This window comes from Hemibagrus wyckioides, linkage group LG05 (genome assembly GCF_019097595.1).
Source record: "Hemibagrus wyckioides isolate EC202008001 linkage group LG05, SWU_Hwy_1.0, whole genome shotgun sequence".
Lineage (NCBI taxonomy): Eukaryota > Metazoa > Chordata > Actinopteri > Siluriformes > Bagridae > Hemibagrus > Hemibagrus wyckioides.
In genome coordinates, this window is record NC_080714.1 from 23,086,954 (window position 1) to 23,112,484 (window position 25,531).

Here is a 25,531-nt window from a genome sequence, read left to right on the forward strand (position 1 = left end):
TTCTAAACTCGTCTTTAACTCCGGTTAGAGGAACGTTTCACACGTGGGATTTTTTTACCCAGGATTATGAAACCCTGCTCTAAAGCAGAGTTAGCAGCACTTTTGCAGCGTGAACCCTGCTTTAAGTTGCTAAACACAGAGTGTGAAACGATGTGGTGTTAAAACAGTGCTTCAGCCATATCATCTGCACAGAAAACCCTGTGGGTTGTTGCAAGAGTAGTTGCAGCCTTCGAGAGGAAAAAAACAGTCAAATGGTGTCGGAAAAAAACGTCTATCGGAGAGATCAGAAGTCAGTTTTATTTTCATAGTTCTAGTTTTATAATTTGCTCCTCTGTGTTTTCGATCTTTTGTCCTTGTTTTCTTGCCTTTGTGCATCTCAGGAGGCTTAAAACAGCCAAAGAGGATTTAAGTGGTGACATTTTTTTCCCCTCACTGATGCAAAATCTTGAGACAAGCCGCTATTAAAAGCACTTTATTTATTCAGTCGTGATTTTTGACACAAATATAATCCAGGAATCTGTGTATACAGAGTATACAGTGACCCAGGGTTAACTATTTCCAGTGTGAAAAGCCCTGTGAAAACACTTGCTGAATGTGCCTAAATTTGAGAAAATGAAGAATAAGGTTCAGACCAAAAACTGGGATTTGTTGCTTATAACACACTTTAACACCTTAACTTAAGAAAATATATTCTATGAGCGTGGCATTAATTAAAAAAAACTATTTGTTTTTAAAGTTTAGGCAAATTTCTAATCTGGCCTTGACTGTCTGCGTGTGAAGATCCTGTTGTGTAATGCGACGGTTTAATAAATGCGGTGGTAGAAGCAGTTAGTCTGCCTCAAGATGTCTGAAACCTTGCTAGCTAAGTGTGATTTCCTCATGCAGTGAATGTCACGCTTCGATCAAGTTGTCAGTGAGTTACGTGCCGTAGAGAAATGGACATAAGCCTAATCAATTCAGTTGTGATCAGATACCAGCTGTCCGAATGTCTGAGGTGCTCGTGTGGCAGGAAAAATTGTTCACATTTTATTCAGAAAAGTTAAAAATTCTAGAACTTTACTTATAGTTTGAGAGTCACATAAGAAATAAAAAATATTCCAGATCTGCAACATCTATAGTTTTGATATAGAATGAAAAAAATAAAATAAATAAAATCTAGTATTTAAATAAATACCTAAATATTTCTCTCTCTCTCTCTTTCTAATATTATATATATATATATATATATATATATATATATATATATATATATATATATATATATATATATATATATATATATATATATATATATATATATATATGAATATGTGACTAGAGATGACGAGAGATTTTTTTACTTACCTATATTACTTATAACTGTGATCAACTTACATACTAAATTTTGTCTGTTGTAATATAATCTAAAATGACCTTGTGATAAAAATAAACCACGAAGGACAAAATGTCAGGCAATAAACACCGTTCTGTCTTTAACCATTGAACATGTGTGTAGTTGGAACTCACTGAATGGGCAGGACAAGGGTGCTGGGCTGGACCTTCGGCCTCCTCTTCGCTGAAGCTCCTATCTGATTGGCCGAGCGCTTGAGTGACTGCTGGTTTAAGAGGCTGGATGCCAAGCCTGCGTGGTACTGTAACTGAAAGACAGTAAAGACACCAGCTTCAGATTGACATTCACAACTTGAACACAGCATCACAGTTCAAAGGATGGAAGACTGATAAGTGTTAAAAAGTGGTCTAAAGAAATATACAAACACCAAGAAGATGCTTAAAAGAAACTTTGAATCGCGACGATGCTGCAAGTCAAGAGACTGTAATTAAAAAGTAGAATAAAAAGCTAATGTATGAGGAAGGGGGCAGAATGCTCTTTCCTCCAGGTGTGTTCAGATGTGCTGTGATGTAGCATGAGCAGCAGCACACTGCATCCTCTCTGGTTACTAGCTGTCGTGTGATAGACAATAAGCTAGTAGATATCTACCTAATGACAAACTTGGAAGAAATCAGGCCTTTTGGCTGCATGAAAATAAAACTACTCTACATAACAGGCATGTGGTGAACCAGGTATATTATTTTGGTGGGGTGTCAATATATTAGCAATGCGAAATAATGTGTAGCTTATGCTGAGACAGCTAATATAAGAGGATTTTTCTAAACAAAGGGCTGTGTTATATTGTTTGGGTGGTTGAGTGGTTTGATTCCCGCCTCTGTCCTGTGTGGGTGGAGTTTCCCCCGGGTTTCCCCCGGGTACTTTGGTTTTCTCCCACAGTCTAAAGACCTGAGTCATAGGCTGACTGGCATTTCTAAATTGTCTGCAGTGTGTGAATGGGTGTGTAAGTGTGTGTGATGGCTTGACACCCTGTCCAGTGTGTTACCTGCCTAGTGCCTGGATTAATCTTGGTGTTTTATATGTTCTCTGTGTCCATGTAGGTTTCATCTGAATTCGCTGGCTTCCTCATACCTCACAGAAACATGCAGGTAGGTGAACTCCAGTTGTGTGTGTGTGTGTGTGGTTCCCAGTGCTGAACTGGCTTACTGGTTTGTTATGCAACCAGTGTTCCCATGAACCTGACCAGGATAAAATGATTACTGAACAAAAAATAAAACAGCAAGTCTATAAAAAGCGATACAACAACCATGTCCCAAATGAGATACTAAACACACTAGACTACAGTCTAGACAGTCTAGGGTGTGAAATGATCTCAAATTGAACACTAATGTTTTTTTTTTATTAACTTTACTTTCCTAAGTGATGGTAAATGATGTCAAGCATACACAATAAAATGCTGGTAGCTTTATGTAATAAAAAAAAAAAAAAAAAAAAAAAATGCCTGGACCATCAGAGTGTCATCAAGCACCTGGTAGCTCCGCCCCCTTCCACTCCATAAGCAAAGCAGTGAGTGTTCCACATTTGCTTGAATAAATGCATCACCCTGGTACAATCATCACACTATTCATCGTGATAATGTGATTTGGGACACGCCTAATCAGCTGCCTTGATTATGACTATAATATGTAGTATCACACTAACATTCTATTACTAGTACTACTAGTCTACTTCAACCCTTTCTGTTTCTTTCTCCATCTCTTTCTATCCCTCTTCGAGACAAGTCTAACAGGGTGATCACAGAGTCTTTGGCTTTGATGTTGCGTCCGCTCTCCCGAGCCCGTCAGCAGCGTTCTTACTCAAGTGACGAAACAGTGTGAAAGCTATCAGCTCTCCAGAACGCGCAGGTGTAACGCTGTGTCACTCCGCTGTCAGGAGCCATGCTGATGGATGTGACAGGATGCTGGACGCCAACCATCTGTCAGTTCAGGCTCTCAATCAGATATTGCTGGTGATATCTTGCAGGGGAACGCTAACTAGCCTCTGGATTCTCACCAGGAAAAAAAAAAACAGGGGGGAAAAACCCCTAAGTACGTTTGTGTACACGGTGCAATTAAAAACCAAGAATTGGCAAACGTTTACTGCTGAAATAAATCCTACAAAGTGAGCAATGAAAACATGTAGTCTCATGTTGTGGGGGAAGCGAGTCGGGTTTTGATCAAATCTTCCGTTTAGGGATCCGTCACATTAGAACTCACGTAGACCAACGGCTCATTAATCGCTATTAAAATATTCCTCCTATTGAGCTAATTAGCCATGTTCGGAGGCTGCGGAGCGACGTTCTGTGAGGGAGAAGCAGACGGCGCAGCACTCCCCCTCTTTTAATTTGCCGCACCAAAGCAGCTGTGTTAACGGGATATTGTTTTAATTATGTACACCCTGTTTTCACGGCTAATGAGGCCCGTTTGTAGAGGCCCGGATCCTGAAGAATTGCATGCGGCAGGTAAGGAGGTGGGCAGTGTGAGAAATGAAATCAAATAAATAAAAAAAACACAAATACATATTTCAAACAACCAAATAAATAAATGAAGACAAACAGTGCAAAAAAATTTTTTTTTATAGTGTGTAACATTTTGCAAGAAATAAATAAAAATATTAGCAATATTTAAAAAAATAAATATTAATTATATTTTTATTTAAATAAATAATAATAATAGTATTATTTAAAAAAAAATATATATATATAATTAAAAAAAAATAATACCCACACCTATTCTTTACCATTTGGTCACTTTAGCATTTGTTCAAATTAAAATAAAGATCATTTCCATCTCATTGGGAACAGCTTGTCGCTAATTAAATATCTATCCTCGTCTCTGCGGAAAGCAAACTGGAAAATGACAGCCCACGACTGGACAGCGGCCAGCCACATCTGTCATTAGCCCGCCTCTGCTGTGTTGTGTTGTGCTATGCTATGCTGTGTTGTGTTGCTTTGTGTTTGTCTTTGGCACATGCTCCGGTCTCCTGCTACGTTGTTACGTTCAATTAGAGTCGCATGTCTTTCTTCGGAGCTCAGACGCTCTCTTTATACCACAAAGCCTTCAAAGATTTCAAAGATACAGATTTATCCAGTTGAGCCGGACCCCCTTCACACGCTCCGAAGACGAAACATCTGCCTGAACGTGAGGTACAAGACGAAGACTATGCTTTCTACTAATAAAAACAAACAATAAAAAACCTGCAATCGAGTTGGCAGAAATCAGAGAAGGTGACAAGTGGAGAATGAATAGAGAAGAATAGGGGGAGAGAAGAAAGGGAGCGGACCCAGGAGGAGGATGGAGGGATGAGAAATTACAGAAAAGGAAAAGTGAGTTAGAGTTAGGAGGAGGAAAAAACAGACATCAGAAACAGAGAGAGAGAGAGAGAGAGAGAGAGTGAGAGAGAGAGAGAGAGAGAGAGACAGAGAGAGAGAGATTGATTGGGACCAGTTGCCCCAGAAGGATAGAAATTTCACAGTTTTGTCCTTGTGAGGACATTTGACGTTTTTATTTTATTTAAAAAAAAAAAAAAATAAATAAATAAATAAGTAAATAAATAAATAAGTAAGTAAGTAAATAAATAAATAAATAAGAAAAAAGTCTCTTGTTTCTGAGTTACGTTGTTTACAGTTAGATGTGGCATAATATTAATTATCTGCATTAGTAATTATGCCAATGGAATATCCTCACAAGGCCAGTAAGACAAAGTGTGTGTGTGTGTGTGTGTGTAGCAGAGAAAGTACAGAAAGCGAAGGTGAATTAAAATTGTGTGTGGGTCAGAAGAGTGAGGCACCGTCCACACACACACGTGCAGACACAGACACACTTATTATATATTATTATTTTATTTCATTAAAATGCATATGGCGGTTCCACACGACTGAACTGAGTACGCTTCCATACAGCCAACATGATTTCAGCATATATTCTGAAAACCCTGAATAAAATAAAACATTGAGCTCACACCTGACCCGAAACTCGAACCCGAGTTTTACAACTAATCTGTTACCACTGTACTATTCCACCACGCATGCTTCAAATTCCTAAACATTACATTATTTACTGTCCAGTGTCACCAAAATGAGAATGAGATTCCCTTCTAAGTCTGGTTCCTCTCAAGGTTTCTTCCTCATATCATCACCCTTTTTTCTATGTTTCTATACTTCTTTAATGCTGCTTTGAGACAATGTCCATTGTTAAAAGCCCTATACAAATAAATTGACTTAAACGTAAACGTAATACTCTAGTTATACTGCAGATCCTATCAGTGCCAACATCCTCATGAGATTTCAGACCAGACCTGGTTTACGTTAAAAAGTGAACTGGTCATGTTCAGTTTACATTGTTGAATCTAGTCATTAAAAAACTTTTTAAGTTTAGTATAGGCAATGAAATGACATACTCTTACGTAAACTATACACAATATATCTGTCAACATGTTCTTTTTTTTCCAGTGAAGATGGCACCTGGAATATTTTAAGGCAGGTGTTTTGGGGAAACTGAACTATTTAGAGAAGTGGAGAATAAATCTATATCTGTATCTATACACAGAAAACACACTGCTGACTTACAGGAAAAAGAGCTTTAATTCTGCATCAAGGAATAAAACAAGGCTGCAGAAAATCAGATTAACTTTCGCAACATTATGCAGAAATAAACATATGAATATTGTACAAATATTAAGCTTCGCATAAGTGACTGAACTTTTGCGTATACATAAAAATGAAAATTCGGCTCTAACGTGATAGCTGGAAATGCTCGTATGTCGCAGTGTGGCGAAAAATATCATAGAATATGTTATAAAAATATAAATGTATATATTTCTACAGGTATCTGAAATATATTATAAATGTTAAACAACATATGAATTTATTACTATAACTATGAGATCCCTAAATATCCCGTAGCTCTATTACTAGCAAAAAACCTTTTTATAATTAACTTTTTAATTTTATTTTAATTATTATTTTATTTTGTTTTTTTGTTTTATTTAATTAATTTAATTATGTTTGCATTTATTTATTTATTTATTGGTTGCTACTCCTTTAAGTATGAGAAAATTTTTTTTGGGACAGATCTGCTGTGAAACCATTGACAATATTGAATGAATCAGTAAAAAATTTGAATATAATACAGTATATAAATATTAAAATACATATAAATACTGTAATATAATCAGTAAAATATTAATTAAAAATAAACAAAAAAAATATTTTATTATAGTAGCAAATAATAGCCACCACCACCACCACCACCACCATCACCACCACTACCATCATCATCATCATCATCATCATCATCACCAGATCATGTTTCAGGTTATTATAGCTGATTCAGGGTTAGGGTTAGTTGCCAGTCAAGTGGCAACAAATCCCAATTTATATAAAAGGTTATAAAGTTTAGGTCATCACACCTATGTGAATAAATATAATTATAAAATGTCTAAGAATATTTGCCTCTCATTATCTGATGCATGTTGTTATAAAAGTGACCCAAAATAGTCAAAATGTGTGTATGTGAAACTATATCACTTAGTACTAGCACATTCTAGTGTTAGTAGATGGTCTCACAGCGGTTTTTCTCCAGAGACCCACAGTATGCAGAGAAAATTCTCTTTGTAAATTTAATGCTGACGAGAGCAGGCCTTCCCCTCGCGTTAGAAGACCACCACTGCTGCTTTCATTTACAGTACGCAACTAATTGCAAACTCATCTCATAACCAATATTTGTTGTTAGGAGCCTGGGGTGCACCTAACGAATACTAACGGCATGTTGCTACAACTCTCATTGATCTTTCAGTAGTTAAAATTCAGCACACGGAAACGTTACAATGACGAGGGTTTCTTTACATTTGGGGGTGGGGGGGGCATATGACCTTGATGGGGGTGGTGGTGGTGGTAAACTGGCTTGGTTTGGAGTGTCGATTCGCACAGAACACCACAAATAACCAGTAGAGCCAAAAGCAGAAACGCTATAGCTGGATAATTAGTTGAAAAAGCATGAAGAGTACGAAAATCCTGACGTCTTTACAAAGCCGCAAACATTTAACGCGAGCCGAGTTTCATCTCCCGCGATGCGAGGAAAGCTGAGGCGCGTCTCTGGAACTCTTTTGAAAAGCAGATAAGTAAGTTGAGGTTTCAGACAGACTAAAAGCAGTGAACCCTTCCTGCATGAGCGGCGCAGAGCAAAGTGTAACATTTCAAAGGCTGGATCAAAAACTGTGGCAGAACAAGCAACTTTTAAGGGTGGGATATAAATACTTTGACTCCCCCCCCACCCTCACAAAGTCACGAGAATGAAATCGAAGGTTTATTTGCTGTAAGTGGGATTTGAGTAGTAATTTCCGATGAGTTCTTTAACAATGCGAAAAGAAACGTCAAAAGGATGAAAAGACTGAAAGACAGAGGAAGACTGATGGGCAGCTGGGAAAAAGAACTAGCAGTGGTGCACTCAGGGGGTTAATTAATTTTTAAATATCAAGCAAGGAACCCGGGGTCCGGGGTGTTTTCACCACCTGATTCTCATAAATCAGGGATATGGGAAACCCAAATGACATCCGGCATATACCTCGGCAGAAACTCATTTGGATTTAAACAAGTTTGCAGCAGCCGTGATTGAACAAGGCGAGCGAGGTGTGTGACAGTGCAGCAGTGTTTTAATAAGATCCGAACCCGGCGCTGGCCGCTGATGAAATTACAGCGAGAAGCCCCCTCCCACCCTTCTCTAATATCAGCTTAGTTCTTAGTATAAACCAGTGTCCAGAATTTAAACACAAAAGGAATTGGAGAAAAAAGAGAAGCTATCGGTGATGGCAAACAAATCTGTTCAGACAGTTAACTCAGCTTAGGGAAAATGAAGCAGTAATTAAGTAACAATTAGTACAATGCTGCGCAGGAGGCTGGGTGGTCATTAGCTGATCAAGCAGACATTAAATATATGAATGACATTTGAAATTCCTTTGTTTGTTTCACACAAAATAACCTTTCACCGAAACTAAACCAATTATCGTTAACACTGGATTAGTATCTCATAACTGCTTTTGGTACAAGTGTAACAGATTATTCGCGCTGGTATCTGTTTAGCGCTCGATCATTTTAATTGGCCCTGGTAATACTGGAAAGAAAAACCCAGGGCTGCTGGAATAAGAAGTAATTAATCATTTCATAACATTCATAATAGCATGATAACAACAAACAGAAAATTGCAAGACATAACTTGACTCTCAAGCTCAGCTACTTCACTCACGTTCATAACTGGTCTCAAACAAACGTCCTGTAGAACCTTCTGGAAAGACTTCAACCTAATAATATTGTGTTTCTCAAATCAACAGTAGCCACCTAATAAGACTTTATCTGATTTGCTGTCGTTCTGGGGTTTGTTCCAGTCCTGGAAGATTAGAAAAGATCTGTGAAATTGGGACACAGCGCTGCTGTGAGTCAAAGTAAGGTCCTTTAAGCAGCACTTCATTAACGTCTGTATGACTTTCAGAGGAAATTGTATTTCAAAAAGAATCGAGAACGTTCATTTAAGAATGATGGAAAACATGCACTGAAGGTCAATGTACACCGATCAGGCATAACATTATGAGCACTGACAGGTGAAGTGAATAACACTGATGATCTCCTCATCATGGCACCTGTTAGTGGGTGGGATATATTAGGCACCAAGTGAACATTTTGTCCTCAAAGTTGATGTGTTAGAAGCAGGAAACATGGACAAGTGTAAGGATTTGAACGAGTTTGACAAAACTGCAGCTCTTGTGGTGTGTTCCTGGTCTGCAGTGGTCAGTTTCTATCAAAAGTGGTCCAAGAAGGGAACAGCAGTGAAGCAGTGATAGGGTCATGGGCAGCCAAGGCTCACTGATGCACGTGGGGAGCGAAGGCTGGCCCGTGTGATCCGATCCAACAGACGAGCTTCTGTTGCTCAAACTGCTGAAGTTGTTAATGCTGGTTCTGATAGAAAGGTGTCAGAATACACAGTGCACAGGGCCAACACAATATTAGGCAGGTAGTCATAATGTTTTGCCTGATCAGTGCATGTAAAATGAATGATTATTTTTCAGAATGTAAAAAACATTTTTTTTTAGTGTTCCTTGGGATCCGTTTCTTGATTCAGACCTCTAATCCCTGTGAACCTAAATCACAATGCTTCTTGTATCTGTTTGGAACGATCGGTTTAATCAGAGTAATGTATTTGTTTTCGGTACATTCCTACCATAAGGAATATGTTATCAAAGGTTTGGCATGGTCCCCTGCTCCTTTAATGAGGAATTAACAGGCTAGGGCAAACAGCGCGTGCTCTTCTTTAAACTTTGCTTTCCTTTCTCAGCGAACTAATAAGGGATCCAAGCTTGCAACATTACACCATCAAACATTTTTCTCCAAGCAGCACATTTTCAAAAGGTCACTGTTTTTTTTTCTTCTTCTTGCTCTCTATGTGTTACCCCCTCCCAATCCTCCTCCCTGTTTGCCAAACTGATCTTAAGACAGGCCGACCTATTAGTCCTGCCTGGCACAGCGATCGACGGCTATGAGCTCCATCATTAACTACATAGTTGAAACATGTTGTGATGGCGAGTTTGCTGCTCTCTGATCTGAACGTGGCTGCTGAGCTCCACGCTCACCATTTATTTCTTCTGACAGCTACATTCAAGACATGATTAAAGCTGAAACTAGCCGTAGGAGTCGGGATTTACAGTGGGGGTGGGGTAGGGGGTGCGGTCCGGGGGTGTCACGTTTGTGGTTTGTGGGGACTATTAGCTTGCAGTCCTCTTAGCCTTAAAAACAACAAAAAGGGGCAGTAGTAATACAGTAATAATACATAAATTATGGCCTATTACTGGTGGAAAAATCTCCACTAATGTCCACTTGGGAGAAGAACTATAATGTATAAGGTCATAAGAACTGGTGGAAATGATTACGGTCATTCTACAATGACCTCAACGTAGACTCCAAACCTCATTAGTAACCTTGTTACTTTCAGAGGAAATCCAACCAACACTGATACGATCTAAATGATGTCCATGTGAAATAATGAGCTAAAGGTTTGAAAACGTGTCTTTTCTCACATGCTTGAGTAAATTTCCACCTTACTGATTCTGCAAGGTCTTAATGTGCACACTCATTAGCTGTGTGCCTGTGCAGGCCAGTTGGCTCTGATATGGAAACATGTACACCGCCTTCGGCAATGTGACCTTGTGAAGGTAAATCAAGACCAGAGGGTTCTAGATGCAAAAAAATACCCCACAACAACACAGCACTCAATAATATTTTAGTTACATTTTGTAGCAGAATGCGCAGCTAAGCTGTATTTTCGAAGAAAAAAGAAAAAAAAACCCTGCTAAGCAGTTACCTAAAAACCAAATGTTTAGACCATCTGTTCTGTTTTATGAATATGCAAGAACAGACAGGGGAACATCAAACAAGCCAGTGTACTATAATTAAGATTCTGATGTACAACACTTGAAATGTCTCATTTAAGACCTAGATAAACTAAGTAGGTTTTTAGAACAACGGTCGTATAGTTAATGAAGTTGTCAAAGTTTAAATGAAAAGGCATTTTTGGCTAATTTCATAGTACATGGCTGAAGATGGACAAGTCCTTTTCAAATAAAACATAGAGAAGAGGTGGGGCCACTTAGGGCAGAAATTCTTTGCGCTCACGCAATCCCTGGAGAAAGAGAAAAGAGCTAATGACTCTAAAAGGAAAACAAGAGCCAAGGCCAGAAAGCAGAAAACAAATCTCCAGAAACTCCAGTGGAGGTAAAAAGAGATGAATACAGAATAATAAGGAATGTGCACAGGCTAAGAAGTGAACTGATGGCAATAACGGGGAAGCGAGTCTCCAGATAACCGAGAAATAAGGCAAGGTCTGGAATATATAAATGGAGCTTTCACACTGGCACTTTAGTCCGAACCTGTGCATCGTTCGCATGGAAAATTGGAAATGTGAAAGCTGTCATGCGGACCAGGAAGGACATCACAGCACCGAAACTGAGACTACCTACAGGAGGTTTGATAGAATCAAGTAAGTCTGAAACCAGACCAAATGCTGCAGGGGTGCCAGGGACAATCACACTCAGATTCGGACTGCAGCAAATGTGCCCAGTTCACTGAAAACAGCCAAGAGTGGAAGGCAGCTGAAGGAGGAAAACAAAAGGCCGAGTCCCAGGACAGGAGTAAGAAGCTGAGGCAAGAAAGAGATGATAAAATAGAGTGGCTGGCAGAGGACAAAGAAACCAAGCCTATGATGAGGGCAAAAAAAAGCTGTGCTCTGGATGAAGACAAAAGAGCTGAGCACTGGTAGAGGAGAAAGGAGCTATGTCCTGGGAGAGGTGAAGGAGCCAAGCCCTGGAAAAAGAGAAAGGAAATGAGTATTAGAAGAGGAGAAAATAACAGCTCTGGAGCAGGGGCCAATGGGCAAAAATGCTGATCTCTGGAAAACAGTGAAAGGAACAAAGCCCTGGAAGAGGAGAAAGGGATTGTGTCCTAGAAGAGGAGAAATGAAACAAGTTGGGAAAAGGGAAAAGGAGGCAAGCCCTGTACTGGAAGAGATGAAGAATCTGGAGATCCTTATGAGACATTGTTATGAGATTGTAGCCAACTGCACTCTTCTGGTACTCCAGCTACAGATGGTGAATGAACCCTCAGTTAATGTCGGAGTCCAAACTGAGTCCCCTGGATTTCTGGCTTTGACCGAACCGAACAACAGTTAAGATTTGGTCGGTGTATTATATATACACATTATCCTACATAGTACAGCTGTGTTGGAATGATGACTGATCTGACTTGTCAGGCATTTGTCATGCAGATGCCCCTCCCGGCAACAATGAAAATGGTAACCAAGCTAAATAGCATACATTCTGATCCAGGAGACTCGCAAATTCCCACACTTGACAGGCTGTTAGAGGAGTAGTCTGGCTTGTCTCATAATTCACCTGAGTGTGGCAGCACCTGCCAAAGCAACCAGCAGGGGCCTGCTGGCAGTAATGGCTGAGGCTAACTATCTAATGTCATACCTGTGCACAAAATCAGAGATAAGCATGCTCTTAACTGGCTCAGTGTTACCCGATGTCCATGTTCCGGGAGCTGTGAGTGTTAATCACACAGTTAGATGCCATTAAGCACGCTGCCACCATCAGCCCTGCTGTAATTGACAATGATACAGTGGCTTCCCTGTCACGTGCTACAGATGTGCACAAAAACAATGATAAAAAGACAGAGGGAGATTTTTATCAGGAAGGAAGCTATTATTACTATACAGGAAAGGGAAATCTAATCTGTTGGCTGCATTTACTAAACCCATCTGTTTTTCAAGATGGTGCACGATTGGGAAAACAAAACCCAAATCATAAAGGAAACATTTCAATCAGCTTTTAAATCAAGTAGGTTTTTTTTTTCCTAAGGAATAGAAATAGTGTCATTTACATAAATTGTTGAAACTATTTCCTAAAACCTGGAAACTATGGTCAGGAGGAAGGTATTATCTTGAGAATGCCATAATCACATTACATTAGAGAAAGTGGAGGAAAATAAGATTCCTGTTTAATAAAACAGGGGCCTCGGGTAGAAATAGACCTTGAGAGTTTTCCCACCAAACCAACCTGGTGCAGTGTGATGCTGAATGGCAGGAGGCAGCCGAGGGCTGAACATGCTTCTATTTAATGAAACCGTTACTCGCTTACACACATAACAAATCAATTCACATGGTCAGACCATAATTCTTGATTAGTCATCCTTCATCCTTCCCTTTAGAAAAAATGCAGCTGGGGATTTTGATAGTCATCAGGACAGTTGACAAATTTTTGAGTCCTAAAGACGTTCCTTTAATACAGTACAGGTAATTTGGGGTAAAATAAGGAAATATATCTGGCTAAGAAACCAGATTAAGAAGTTGACGCGGATTATAAACCTATTATAGTTCTGACCACTTGATGTAATAAATGAGGATATGAAGCTAGTGGGTGTAAGTGTTGAGGATGCAGAAGATAGGGATAGGTGGAGAGAGATGATTCGCTGTGGTGACCCCTGAAGGGAAAAGCCGAAAGAAGAAGAAGATAGTTCTGACCACTTCTTTGAGGCTATTCTGTAATTCCAGACCCTCAATATGAAGAATACCGGTCTGCCCCCAAACAGGTGACTCTTGTCTTGAAGCAAAAAGCTCCTCCTGTGCATTAATCCAGCTCTTATTGGCATGGCAGGAACATCTCAAATCGATTGTGTTTACATTAGTGTGAAAGTGTGTGTGTGTGTGTGTGAATGGCAGAATTGTGCTGCTGCGGTAAGAGGCAGTTGAAGTTGCATCGATAATCCTGCAGAGCATCTCTTCTCTGTGCCTACAGCCTCCCCCAATGGGTCCAGTGGAGTTGTGCTTAACTGTGCCTTAAAGCTCCTGCAGCTGTGAAGCCTGACCATGGCTTGGGATAATGCGGAGAGAGGAAAGGGGAGGGAAGAGGCAGGGAAGGGAAGAGTCTTTTACACCCAGTAATTCCAATGCACCGCCAATTCCAACACAGCATGAACAGAAGTAGGTTACAGAGCAAAAGCCTCTTCTACATCACACCGGCATGGCAGATCAAGGCCAACACACTCCTTTAATGTATACAAGGCCTGTCTCTGCAACTTTCTGTCCTGCTTGCACTGCCTCCGGATGCACAGGATGCTGTACAGCGTAGTCCATCAGGTGGAGGTAGGAAAGTCTGACAAATCCAGGGTACGATAACTGCTCTGTGAGATCGTAGCACCATTTTAGGCACATCATTGTCCTGAAAGTTTGGATTCTATGTGTAAGAAACAGCGTAATGAATTCCGCCATGGTACTTTGAAATCAAGTGATGCCCTCGAAAGGGTCAATTTGCTTTAGTGGTTAACAAGCAAGTAAGGGTGGAAGGGAAACATCTAAAGAAGAACTAACTACACTCGTCAGGGCACAGACTGATCAATGTATTGACAAGTGGCATCGATCCAACACTTTCATCCCAGTCACTCCATATCAGCTCAATGAAAGCATCGCTTGCCAAGGAGAAGCACTAGGGTTGATCCATAGATTCAGCACGCTTGGGCTCCGACTAATTATTTTCTATTTAATTAGTTAACTATTTAATATGAACAGAAATAGGCAAAGACCTCTGCATCAGATACTCGAGATATATTTGGCAGCCGATTAAATTTGCATTGTAGATTTTCTTAGTATTGAGATTGAGATTCTCTTAGTATTGTGATCTAACATCACGAATATTTTGTGGAAGTGTGAGTGTCTCCCAATTGCAGGACTTACCTGAGCATTGCTAAACCACAGGATTTTCCAGTTACTAGACCCAAATCAATAAAACCCCATAAAATCTGTACTTTAGATTTCTTGCATCTAAATATTTCTTATTTTTTCATATTTTTTTATTTAAGTTCACAGTCTATGGTGAAGTATGCCAGGTTTTCATTTCACTACTGTGTGTGTGTGACAAATTCTCTTCAAAAACATTGCAAGAATCATAACCACCGGCTACGATGCAGGTGAAACAATCGATTCTCAAAGGAACACAGTTTAATTTTTCTTTAAAGTGATCTAAGAGCCCACATCTGACTGTCTTTTTAGCAATATTTTGTGGATTAGGATAGAATTTAGACGATGTTCTTAGAAAGTTTTAAGAAGCAAAGCCTTCACAGGTGTAACCAGTATGTGTTCTGACCCTCCGAAAACGACGCTGCTAAGCCGTATGAAATATGCAGCAAACAATTACTTAAGAAAAACAAAGCAAAGAAAAATAGGATTTTTAAATCAGAGAGGTGTTAACATTGCTACCAGAAGAGCAAAAATTTTGAAAATCAGAATTGTAGCACAAAACTTCACGTTATTAGACGAGGTAGTGAGGCAAAAGTGAGGCCATCTTGATAGCTACATAATAATTAACCGCCCCCCCCCCCTTTTAACCAAACAGACTCATGTCCACTTGGTTCAAGTTGTCAGGAGATGAAAATAACCTCATATTAAAAGCATTCCACGTCCTTTCCCCTTTGGTGAATCGGCATTTCTGCCAAGTAAAGATTATTTGCGTTTGGTTGGATCTTAGCGTTAGCTGCAAAAAGCCCCATTTTCAAGTGTCTCCTTTATAACTACTCTCAAGACATAAACAATTGTAAGTCTAGATATTGGCAAGTACAAATTTGTAGCTAGAATCTTGAAGAATCTGGACAGAAAATCATGGTCCAGAGAAGTTTTAATTAAAAACCACTTGTAATGATCAATCAGCCTTGTCAAGCCAAGCAAAGCTCATTGCGCATTCATCGGCAAACTTGCAAATATCAGCCATCACAAGATCAATCAAGATGCCTGTGTATCCACCTGAGCACATCAAAGATGAGTGGAATAAAAGGGAAGCGTCCTTTGAGAAAATTTAGCGAAATCCTGTTGACAAGCACTCGCCGCACAAAAGTACCGATGATCAAAGGGGTCCGGGCACTTGGTTGTAATGGATATTGGGGAAAATGTTGAGACTGTGTTAAAAAGGTCCACATCTGTTGAGTCTCGAGTGTGTACTCTCGGGATAGATACCATCTGCCAACAATCAAGAGGATTGTCTGAAGGACCTAATATTAATCCAGACACTTAGCATACGACTTTGCCGGATTTCCGAGCTATCCGTACGGTTTTCTGAAGGGTGCGAGCGCAGAGGCTGTAGTAAAAGGTTCTCCTTAACAGCGGAAAGAAACACGGACATATAAATAAGCATAAAGTGTAAAGGAGAACTTTTACCGACTTAAGATTATGAGGTTGAGTATTATTCATGCATACTAAACGATGAGTCTGTAAAAGTCAACAGCGAATATTTCAAATACAATAACGGTCAACTCTTCAGGAGTACGGCTCGGACATCCTCCGTCCGGCGATCTCTGATAAATTATTGATAATATTCGATCCGAGCCTCCATTACAAAACCACTTCAGCGTCCTTACGTCCATTTAAACCATCAACCTACATAAAGTGACCAGCTGTGCATTGTAGTTTTTAAGTGAAATGCAGTTGTGAAACAACTTCTCAGCAGTTTGAACAGTAAGAAAGCGGTGAGCTGAGTAAATTTATTACACTAGCAATCTAATAATGTGGTTTACTGGAACAAAAAGTCTTAAAAGTATAGCACCGGGAAAGTGATGACTCAGCAGTTTAAACGGTCAATAAATAATCAGTCTCTCCAGGATTTCGAGTGGGTTTTTTTTGGGGGGATTGTTTTGACAAAATTTGCGATGGAATTTCCAGAGTGAAACAAAAATTTAGACCAAAATCTGCGGTAATTTTGAGACATTGAAAACTCTTCTGAATATCAGGGCACTTGCTTGATTTTGCCTACGTTTCTGCAATCAGGGACTGAATTTGGTGGAAATTTAAGGGAAAACTCATCAGAAGATGTGATTTTTTATTCGTTCTAGTTGTTTAATAGGACATACATGACTGATGTGTTGAAACATAACGAACAGAAGCATATAATTGTTGATAATTGGCTCTCTGTGAGAAAATTTGTTATTTTATAGACCAGTTTTTTGGTCTCCAGTGTCTCCAGAAACACAGAGGGGCGAAGGATTTTGTGCTTTTTCTGTAATAATTCTGCTGCATTGTGCTGGTTACTATACTATATATATATAGTAATAGTGTAACACACACTGTCCATATGCATGAGCTAACAGAAGCCCCATGACTAGCAGTCTTTTATTTTTTTTTAATTAATTAAGGAGATTTTTTAGTTTTTTGTTGAGTTCTGCTCTCTTGGACTCTTCAAGATTCAAGAAGCTTTTGGAGGGGAAAACATTTTTTTCTGGAAACGCTTTTTTCTGTCACACCACTTGGCAGCCCAGTCAGACTGGCTATTAAGATCTTTGCCACAGGTTACATGATTGACCACAGTGAAATTTCAATGGAGTAGAAAATGCTTAAAATAGCAAGATCAACATGCAGCCCAAATTGTATGTGGTAGCTTAGTGGTTAAGGTGTTGGACTACTAATCGGAAAGTTGTGAGGTCCACCAAGCTGCCACTGCTGGGCCTTTGAACAATTGCTCAGGTATATAAAATGAGCTAAAATATAAATCACTCTAAATAGGGGCATTTGCCAAATGTCAGAAATTCTTTCTCACTAGTCTACACAGCACATTGTAGAGCCCTTAGCTTACCTTGTTGGACCATTTGTAAGCCTGTAGAAGCTGGCTGTACAGAGGGGTTTTGTCCTGAACCGGGTCCAAGCTAAGCAGGCCGCTGTTGTGTAACGGGTGACTCTCTGATGGCCTGCCAACCAGATTGCTCAGACGCTCCAACTCACTGAAAACACGGACACAATCACATAAAACTCTCAGTCCCGATGAATAACAAACCCCCATCCCCATAAACACTGTGTAGAGCTGGAAAAAGTGTAAAAACGTGAAACGTAACATCTATTAGAGAAACTGAACAAAATATGAGAATGTTAACAGACAAGAAGTCATAATATATTCTGCAAAACATTCTCCATTTCACATTGCATTAAAATAAATAAATTAATTAACATTTGCCCAATTGGATCAATTCGATCACTGAAAACTCTTAATTTTCTATCAAACTGCAAATGCTAAACTATTAACTTTTAACTAATGACCCATGATCAATAAACGCAGACCTTAAAGTTAAAGTAGATTGCATAAGTATTTGCCCCCCTGAAATGTGTTTAATTGGGAGTAAATATCATGCAAAGCCCATATTAATTAAATGGGGGAAAAAAATCTAAATAGATTCTTTTGACAAACAATTTGTGACTATGTATTCTCCCACCATTATTGTGAACTCACTTGAAATCTGGATTTCTTCAGCTTATACAGTTTCCTTTAGTCTCTTTGTTGCTTTTATTACTAATTGCAGTTGCAGATGTGACATATTCCTTCATTTTTTAAATTTTTATTTTTTACTGAGAATGTAATAGCAATGCCCAGGACATAATAAGATTGGGACCTGTTGTTTTTTCTTGACCAAATCTTGATTAATAATTCTTCATAACTCTGTCCTAGACTTTTGACTCCTTGGTTTTTACAAGGCTGTACATTTAAGTATATTCTCTGACACACACTGGACATCTTTCAGGAACAGATCAATCTATACTGTATTTAGACCACAGGGCACTCTGCTGAACTTATTATGTGACTTCTGATAAGGTCAGAACTAATTTAAGGAGTTATATACTTCATGCACTCATAATTCGCATTACAGTGATGTTCCAATGTGCAATATTTTACCATTTTATAATTTTTTATATGTTTATAATTTGATGTAATCTTACTTTCTTTTGCTATTTTTATTGTCATTTAGTTTATTATTATAAGTATTGTGCAATATTTATTTTTTTTCTTTTATAACTTTTTACATAATTTCTTTTACTATCTGTCTTTTTAACTCTTTTTCTTTCTATCTGTAGGTTAAAAACCTGCACGTTAACTGTCTGTTGAACTGCTGTGACAACTGAATTTTCCCACTGTGGGATCAATAAAGTTTTTATCTTATCTTAGTTCTTTTTTCCCCCCATTATACAGTTAAATATTTTGGACTGTTTTATGTAGAACCATGACAAATATCCCATTTAGATTAATTTCAAATCCCACTACGAAACGGGGGTTCAGGCTTGAGGGGTGAATACTAATACACATACTGTAATGGATGCTGTGAAAATCTTTACGGATTCCAAAATAGATCAATCTGGCAACCCGCGAACACTAGGCATTAAGATTGTATTGTATATATTAACTGGAATATGTCGGTTGTTACGTAGGCTATTTAAATATCCTATAGGGCTGCATCAAAATATTCTATATTAAACTAAAATGATATGTTTTAGCAAATTGTTCAGTTAATTCCCCAGTTTATGAATCTGCCGTGATCCTGACACAGTACAGCACAGTGAAGCATGAAACACTTACACTGATGGTTTTTGTCTTACTTATAGTGCACCAAGTCACATTTATGGCTATATCGGCAACTCAATCACTCTAAAAATCTAAACAAACTAAATAAAAACCTAGAAAGCTGTCGGATGAAATAAAGTTTCTGGACAAGCGTTGTGATGAACTCACGTTAAATCACGATTCACCGCCTGCAAGTTGTCCTGAAACTCCGTAATAAACACCTTTTCTCGTCCTTCAAGCGTTTCTTTATTCTTCATCCCATCTTTCAGCGAGTCAAACACTCTAGTTACACTCGATCTAAGTGCCTGGATTGCGTTAATCGCTTGAGAAAAAGCTTCTAGATTCACCCCGACATTCATAACATCCGCCATGACTGTTGTTTCCCCCCCGGTGAAAACCCGTCGCACAAATGACGTCACGTCGCGCCGACTAGCTTGGGAGTTGTAGTTTTAGGCCGAGCTGCTCTTTCTTTCTCTTCTTGTGCTAAGTAAACACGCGATTTGTTCAAATCCACCCGGGGGACATTTTAGCCTTGGTGTTAATCGGCAATTTATAAAAGTAATAAACAACAACAACTAAAAGGTAATTTAAAAAAAATTAATATCAATCATGTAATTCCGTGTAATCCATCAATAAACTTCAGCATTGTAGTGTTTGCAGCTCCAGTATTCCCAGTTTGCTTCTAAGCTTAGGTTTCAGTGCTTGGCTGTTTTCTTCTCTTGTAGATGTGGGTTTCCTTCAGATTATCTGGTTTCCTTCTATAACATTAGGAGCCAGTCCTGTGAACACTGGACACGGTAATACATCATCACATGGCACTATGTATACACATGTATACCTAGCTCCTGTTAGATTTACCGCAAGTATGAGGAAAGTAAAGAATGTGGAGAAAACCCATACAAGGAGAACATGTGGAACCAAACCAAGGACACTGGAGCTGTGTGACAGCAACACACTACTCACTGCACCACCATGCCACCTGGAAGTAAATTTACACTTTAAGAAAATGTAGAATCCTCAAGAGGTTTCCTGGTGAGGAAACCCTTAAATGTTCTATGAAGAACCCTACAATAGCTGTTTTTTCTATATGTATGAATCTCAGTAGAACTCTTTTCATAAGCTAATTATCCAGTGAACCCTTAGAGGTACAATACCTCAAGGTATTGTACTTCTATGAAAATAATTTCGATGATATAATTGGCCGTTATGGAAAAACGCACCCCCTTTGAGCACTTCATATTCACAGAGCTTTTTAAATGTTCATCTTTATGCATATGAAAATTTCATGTGACATTATAGAAACAGGCTTTACATCTGCAAATTTAAATACACATGAAAACTAGCTTTGCTTTTTTCCATTTAAGAGACTTTATTTAAAATCAATAGGGGACAACTGTGCCAGGAGTCAATAACAGCTCTTAATGGTCTCTTATAGCACCGCAAATGTTCCATCATACTACTGAATAATGTTTTACTTAGCAATTTATCTTGCATATAAACATGCTATTCTATTCTTTTATCATCATATTTTATTCATTTTAAAAATTATTGTTAGCGTCATATCTGTTGCAGCATGTGAAAAGAAGTGTGCAAAAAAGACAGAAAATAAATGAATCATGAGTCATATGTAAAAAAAAATAAATAAAAATAAATAATAATCAAGTAAAAAAAATCAGATAAAATGGATCATATGTAAGAGCATGCGAAAATAAATGAATCATTTGTGAAATCCCAGTGGAAATGGAGAATCGTGTAAGAATCACATATGAATTTCAGTGAATCATATACAAAAAAATCCCCTGGAAAATGACTCATCAAGAATCCCAAGTTAATGAATCATGTATAGAAAATAAATAAATAAATAAATAAATAAATAAATAAATAAATAAATAAATAAAACAAAATTTTAGACTTTAAGAATCACACGTGAAAATCAATGAATCGTGTATAAAAAAAATTCAGTTGAAAAATTTTAATGTTTAAGAATCATATCTGGAAAAAATCAACGAGTCATATGCACAAATCGCGTGAATAAATGACTCATGTTTAAGAATCATATGTGAATCATACGTAAAAACAGATATACTTGTTAAATAAATCACGTGCAAGAAGCACGTGTGAAAGTAAACACGTGCAAAATCACGTGTACGATGAATCTTGCAAGAATCAATTGTGGAAACAAACGAATCATATATCAAAATGACGTAAAAATGAATCATGTGTAAGAATAACGTGGAAATGCCTGCAAAATGTAAAATCTACAAAATAAGAAAAAAGGGAAAGAAAACACATGCATAACGTGTATGGGGGGAAAAGTGTTTCAAAAACCAAATGTGTAAAAAAAAAAAAAAAAAATGTGATTATTCAGACGTTAGGCTCATGAGAGGCATTTTTTGTGCATTCTTACTGTACATGTTGGAAATAAACAGAGAAATCACTCACAGAGTGGGTTGTGCTCTTGTATTTGAACTGCTTTCCGTGCAGTGATGTGAGATTTGTCTGTGGCCCTTTAAGCAGGGCGGGATGCCTGATCTTCCACTGGGACGCTTCCAGGCATCCAGCCGTCAGATAAAACTTTGAGTACTGAGCCAGGAAGGCTAGACTGTAAGGTAGAGAGCACGCGGAAGTGGACTTACTTTCAAAGCTCTACAAAAAAAAAGGCATGTGAAACTTAGAAGCAGGCTTCAGAGGAAGAGCGTTTGATTAGATTGCAGGCTTGAGCAGCATAAGATGCAGTGAGAGAAAGGGGGCAGAATAAGAAGAAGAAGAGGAGGAGGAGGAGGAGGAGGTGGAAGAGGAGGAGGAGGATGGAGAGATCAGAAGCGGGTGGGATGCTCCTGCGTAACGCGAGCGCTGTCCGTCCTTGAGCGCGCACGCAGGACGGAAACTAACCCGAAACACTACAGCTGAACATGATTTAAGATTTAAAGAATACACACACAGACACACACACATAGACATATTACATGGAAGAGGATTTGTGCTGCAGATTTACGCAGAGAATTGCACCGCGTCGTGTTTAAGAGCTTCTGGGAAGGGATTACGCATTATCTGAAGTTCATTCCCGATGAAAGAAGAGATGTCTTGGTTTCAGTACGAGTTGAAATCGTGGAACAGAGCACGCAGGTTCGGAGAGATCTTCACGCAAGGTAAGTTTGGGGATTTGAGCTTCACAAAGTGCGAGGTGAAGTGCTGCAGCTTTTTTTTTTTTTTTTTTATGACCATCTCCGAACTTTTCCCTCCTCATGCACGCACGCTTCAAAAAGCACCCTTTATTTCAATGGGACATTCTTTAAAAAAATTAAATCAATCTAATAGGACTGAGCACGTAAAGTTTCGTCACAGACAGCTTATTGCAGTGGTTGAAGATCATCTCAGAAGAGAAGCGTACAGCTGTTTAACTTACACACTCAGAAATGGAAAGGAAAAGGGAAGGGACCAAACTATAGTTCATGTTGTTGAGATGTAGACCATCAAGGATGCGTGCTTTGTATCTTTAGGGTCTATCTTTGACTTGGAAATGTGAATTCTGTCATTCATAGATGCATTCATTCATCTTCAGTGAGATCAGGCTTGCGCTGGATTCAGAGTCTATCCCGGGAGCACTGGGTGCGAGGTGGGAATACATTCGGGGATGGTTGTATAGTCAGTAGCATGCACCTTTTTTTAAAAATAATCCATCTATAATCAGAGCGCTTGGTAACTGAAGGTGCCCCAAATGTACCTTAAAAGTTAAAGGACCCATATTGTAAGTAGAAAAGATACCACTGATAGTACCATGCCAGCAATAAGGAAAAGTACCTTTATTGATTATTCGGTGAAAGATATTTACCTAAAATGTGAAACACTTCAGTCATGTCACGTGTCATACCTTCTGTTTCATTAACTATAATGCAATCAGTTATATTACATCACTTTTTCCTCTCACTGCTTACCATTTTTTCATATTGTATAGACTTTTTTATCACTTTCCCTTTTTTTTTTTTAAATCAAGGGAACACGTCTAGAGTCCCTTTTCTTTTGAGCGAACAGTAAATCATTATCCTCCTGAATAACCGTGAATCCTAATCTTTTAATTTAGCTTAATGCTTTCTGAAAGTGTTTTATAGCGTAATATGTGAAACTACATATTGCACTAGAGTGAAAGAGTAGGCTAGATGGTATAAAGTAAGGTATGGGACAGTGTGCTCCCTGTGAGCAATGTGAACTTCATGCACTTTGGAGTGGTTCGGGATTTGGAACATTCCCGGAAATAAAATGGTACTAAACTTTGCATGTTGTTGGGAAAGTTTTTTCACTTTTCTTTCCTTTCAACCTAAACTTTGTACCTTTAAGTTATATAATGGCACCCTTCAGAATATCCCTTTAATGTACACTTGTAAAAAATGTATTATATCAGATCATATATTTATTTAGATATTTATTAGTTAGATATATAGATCATTTCTTGTGTAATTTTGCTGTTTATTATTTTTAAAAACATTTTTTTTAAATCACTTCCCAGACAGAAAGTGGAAATGAAGCAGCTCTAGCGCCGCTCGGAAATCTGACAGACATCAATGTCGGAAAATTTTACAGCGTGAGCATCAAAAACCATATGGACTCTGAAGATGATTCCTGATTCCTGGCGGAATTCCCATTAGTCGGCTACAGCAAACCTTTCATAGTAGACGGAACCTGCCTCGCATCCAGTTTCCATCAATGGGACACGTTTTTCAGGGACGCGAAAAGTGACTAGAGATCTGAACCAGATCCTGAGTTCTGAGGAAAGCACAAACAATTTTTTTTTTAAATGACATTAAATATTCCAGATTTATTCTGGCTTCTGAATAAAGCATGAGTAAAGAAAACCATATGGACTTTAAACAGGTGAAGAGATGTCTTCACCAGCTGTCGGATTTCTGAGGCAAATTTTCAGGTTTATGAATTCAGGAGGAAACTTTTTAGAAGTGACTTTTCAATCCTGAATCAGAGGAGAATCCAAACCCACTTTCCCACAAGCTTATTAACCGACAGACTTCACTTAGAAAGAAGAGAACTGAATACACAGTGGATGACCGCCCACCTAATGAACTATGAAAACGTCCTGGAGTCGATGCTGACAGGCTCCACCCATTTCACCTGTTTGCCCCACCCCCAACTCCCGGTCCTGGTCCATCTTAGCGCTCCACACCATGCTCCTCCCGGTCTGCCTGTTCCTCCACTGTGTGCTCATTGCTCTGGGCCAGTATGACATCTGTAAGTCACTGGTAAGCACGGATGATGGTCCCACGTGGGAGTATTATGCGTGTCAGCCCCGACCCGCTGCCATGAAGGACTTCATGCAGATCCGAGTGGAGCCGCCAGACATCACGTGCGGAGATCCACCTGAGCGCTTCTGCACCCTGGTACACACACACACACACACACACACACATGGATGTCATAGGGGTGGAAGGAATAGAGGTTATGACCTGGACTCAAAAATGAGGGGTCAGTAGAGATCACTGCATACATCCGTAATGTTAGATATTAGGGATGGTGCGATATTTTAAAACAGTATCATATCACAATATTTTCATGCTACACAATTCATATATCGCAATATACAGTATATAAATATCCTACTTCCACTAACAAAACCCCCAAAGTGCTACATTCAACTAGTATATATACTTATTTGATATTTAGTGTGTGCATGTATGTGTGTGTATTGCCCTGTGACAGCTTGGCATCCCATCCAGGGTGTATTTCCCTGTTCCTGGGATATGCTCCAGATTTACAGCGACCCTGACCAGGAGAAAAATAAATGATAAATGAATGAATACAAAAAAAAAAAAAAACTTGGCACAAGATTAGACTTTAATAAGCGATCATTTGTGTATCGCAGTGAATATCTGAAAACACACTAAAGATACTTGTGATTCTTTCAGAAAAGGGTAGAGTGATGAGATCGATCATGATACTGATATGATTTGATCTTATTACCCAGCTACACTCTTCTCTTGAATTAACCCATGCACCTTTTTTCCCCTGTTTGTATCTTTACATAAATGTTTCTTAATCCCAGGCCAACTGCAAAACTTTGTAGAACTGTATAAAATAGAAATATTAAAAAAAATCTGAGAAAGTGGATAATATATATATATAAATATATATATATATATATATATATATATATATATATATATATATATATATATATATATATATATATATATATATATATATATATATATATATATATATATACATATTTGCATTAAACAGACAAAAAATTAA

The 25,531-nt window shown here is 38.6% G+C and overlaps 2 protein-coding genes across 3 annotated transcripts in view; one reads left to right on the forward strand and one right to left on the reverse strand.

Annotated features, from left to right (window-relative positions):
* Nucleotides 1-19,665, reverse strand: part of med27 (mediator complex subunit 27) — a 55,404-nt gene extending 35,739 nt beyond the window's left edge. The window contains exons 1-3 of the mRNA XM_058390330.1: nt 19,439-19,665; nt 17,519-17,663; nt 1,507-1,637 (exon numbers count right to left, since the gene is read on the reverse strand). Coding sequence (XP_058246313.1) covers nt 1,507-1,637; nt 17,519-17,663; nt 19,439-19,641 — 479 coding nt within the window. The 5' untranslated portion in view covers nt 19,642-19,665. The remainder of the gene's footprint in view (nt 1-1,506; nt 1,638-17,518; nt 17,664-19,438) is intronic.
* A 2,152-nt stretch (nt 19,666-21,817) lies between these two features.
* ntng2a (netrin g2a) overlaps nt 21,818-25,531 on the forward strand; it is a 69,154-nt gene continuing 65,440 nt past the window's right edge. Inside the window, exons 1-2 of one of the 2 annotated variants that reach the window (XM_058390143.1) lie at nt 21,818-22,419; nt 23,775-24,657. In XM_058390143.1, coding sequence (XP_058246126.1) covers nt 24,445-24,657 — 213 coding nt within the window. In that variant the 5' untranslated portion in view covers nt 21,818-22,419; nt 23,775-24,444. The remainder of the gene's footprint in view (nt 22,420-23,774; nt 24,658-25,531) is intronic. The other variant, XM_058390142.1, reaches the window with a different exon arrangement.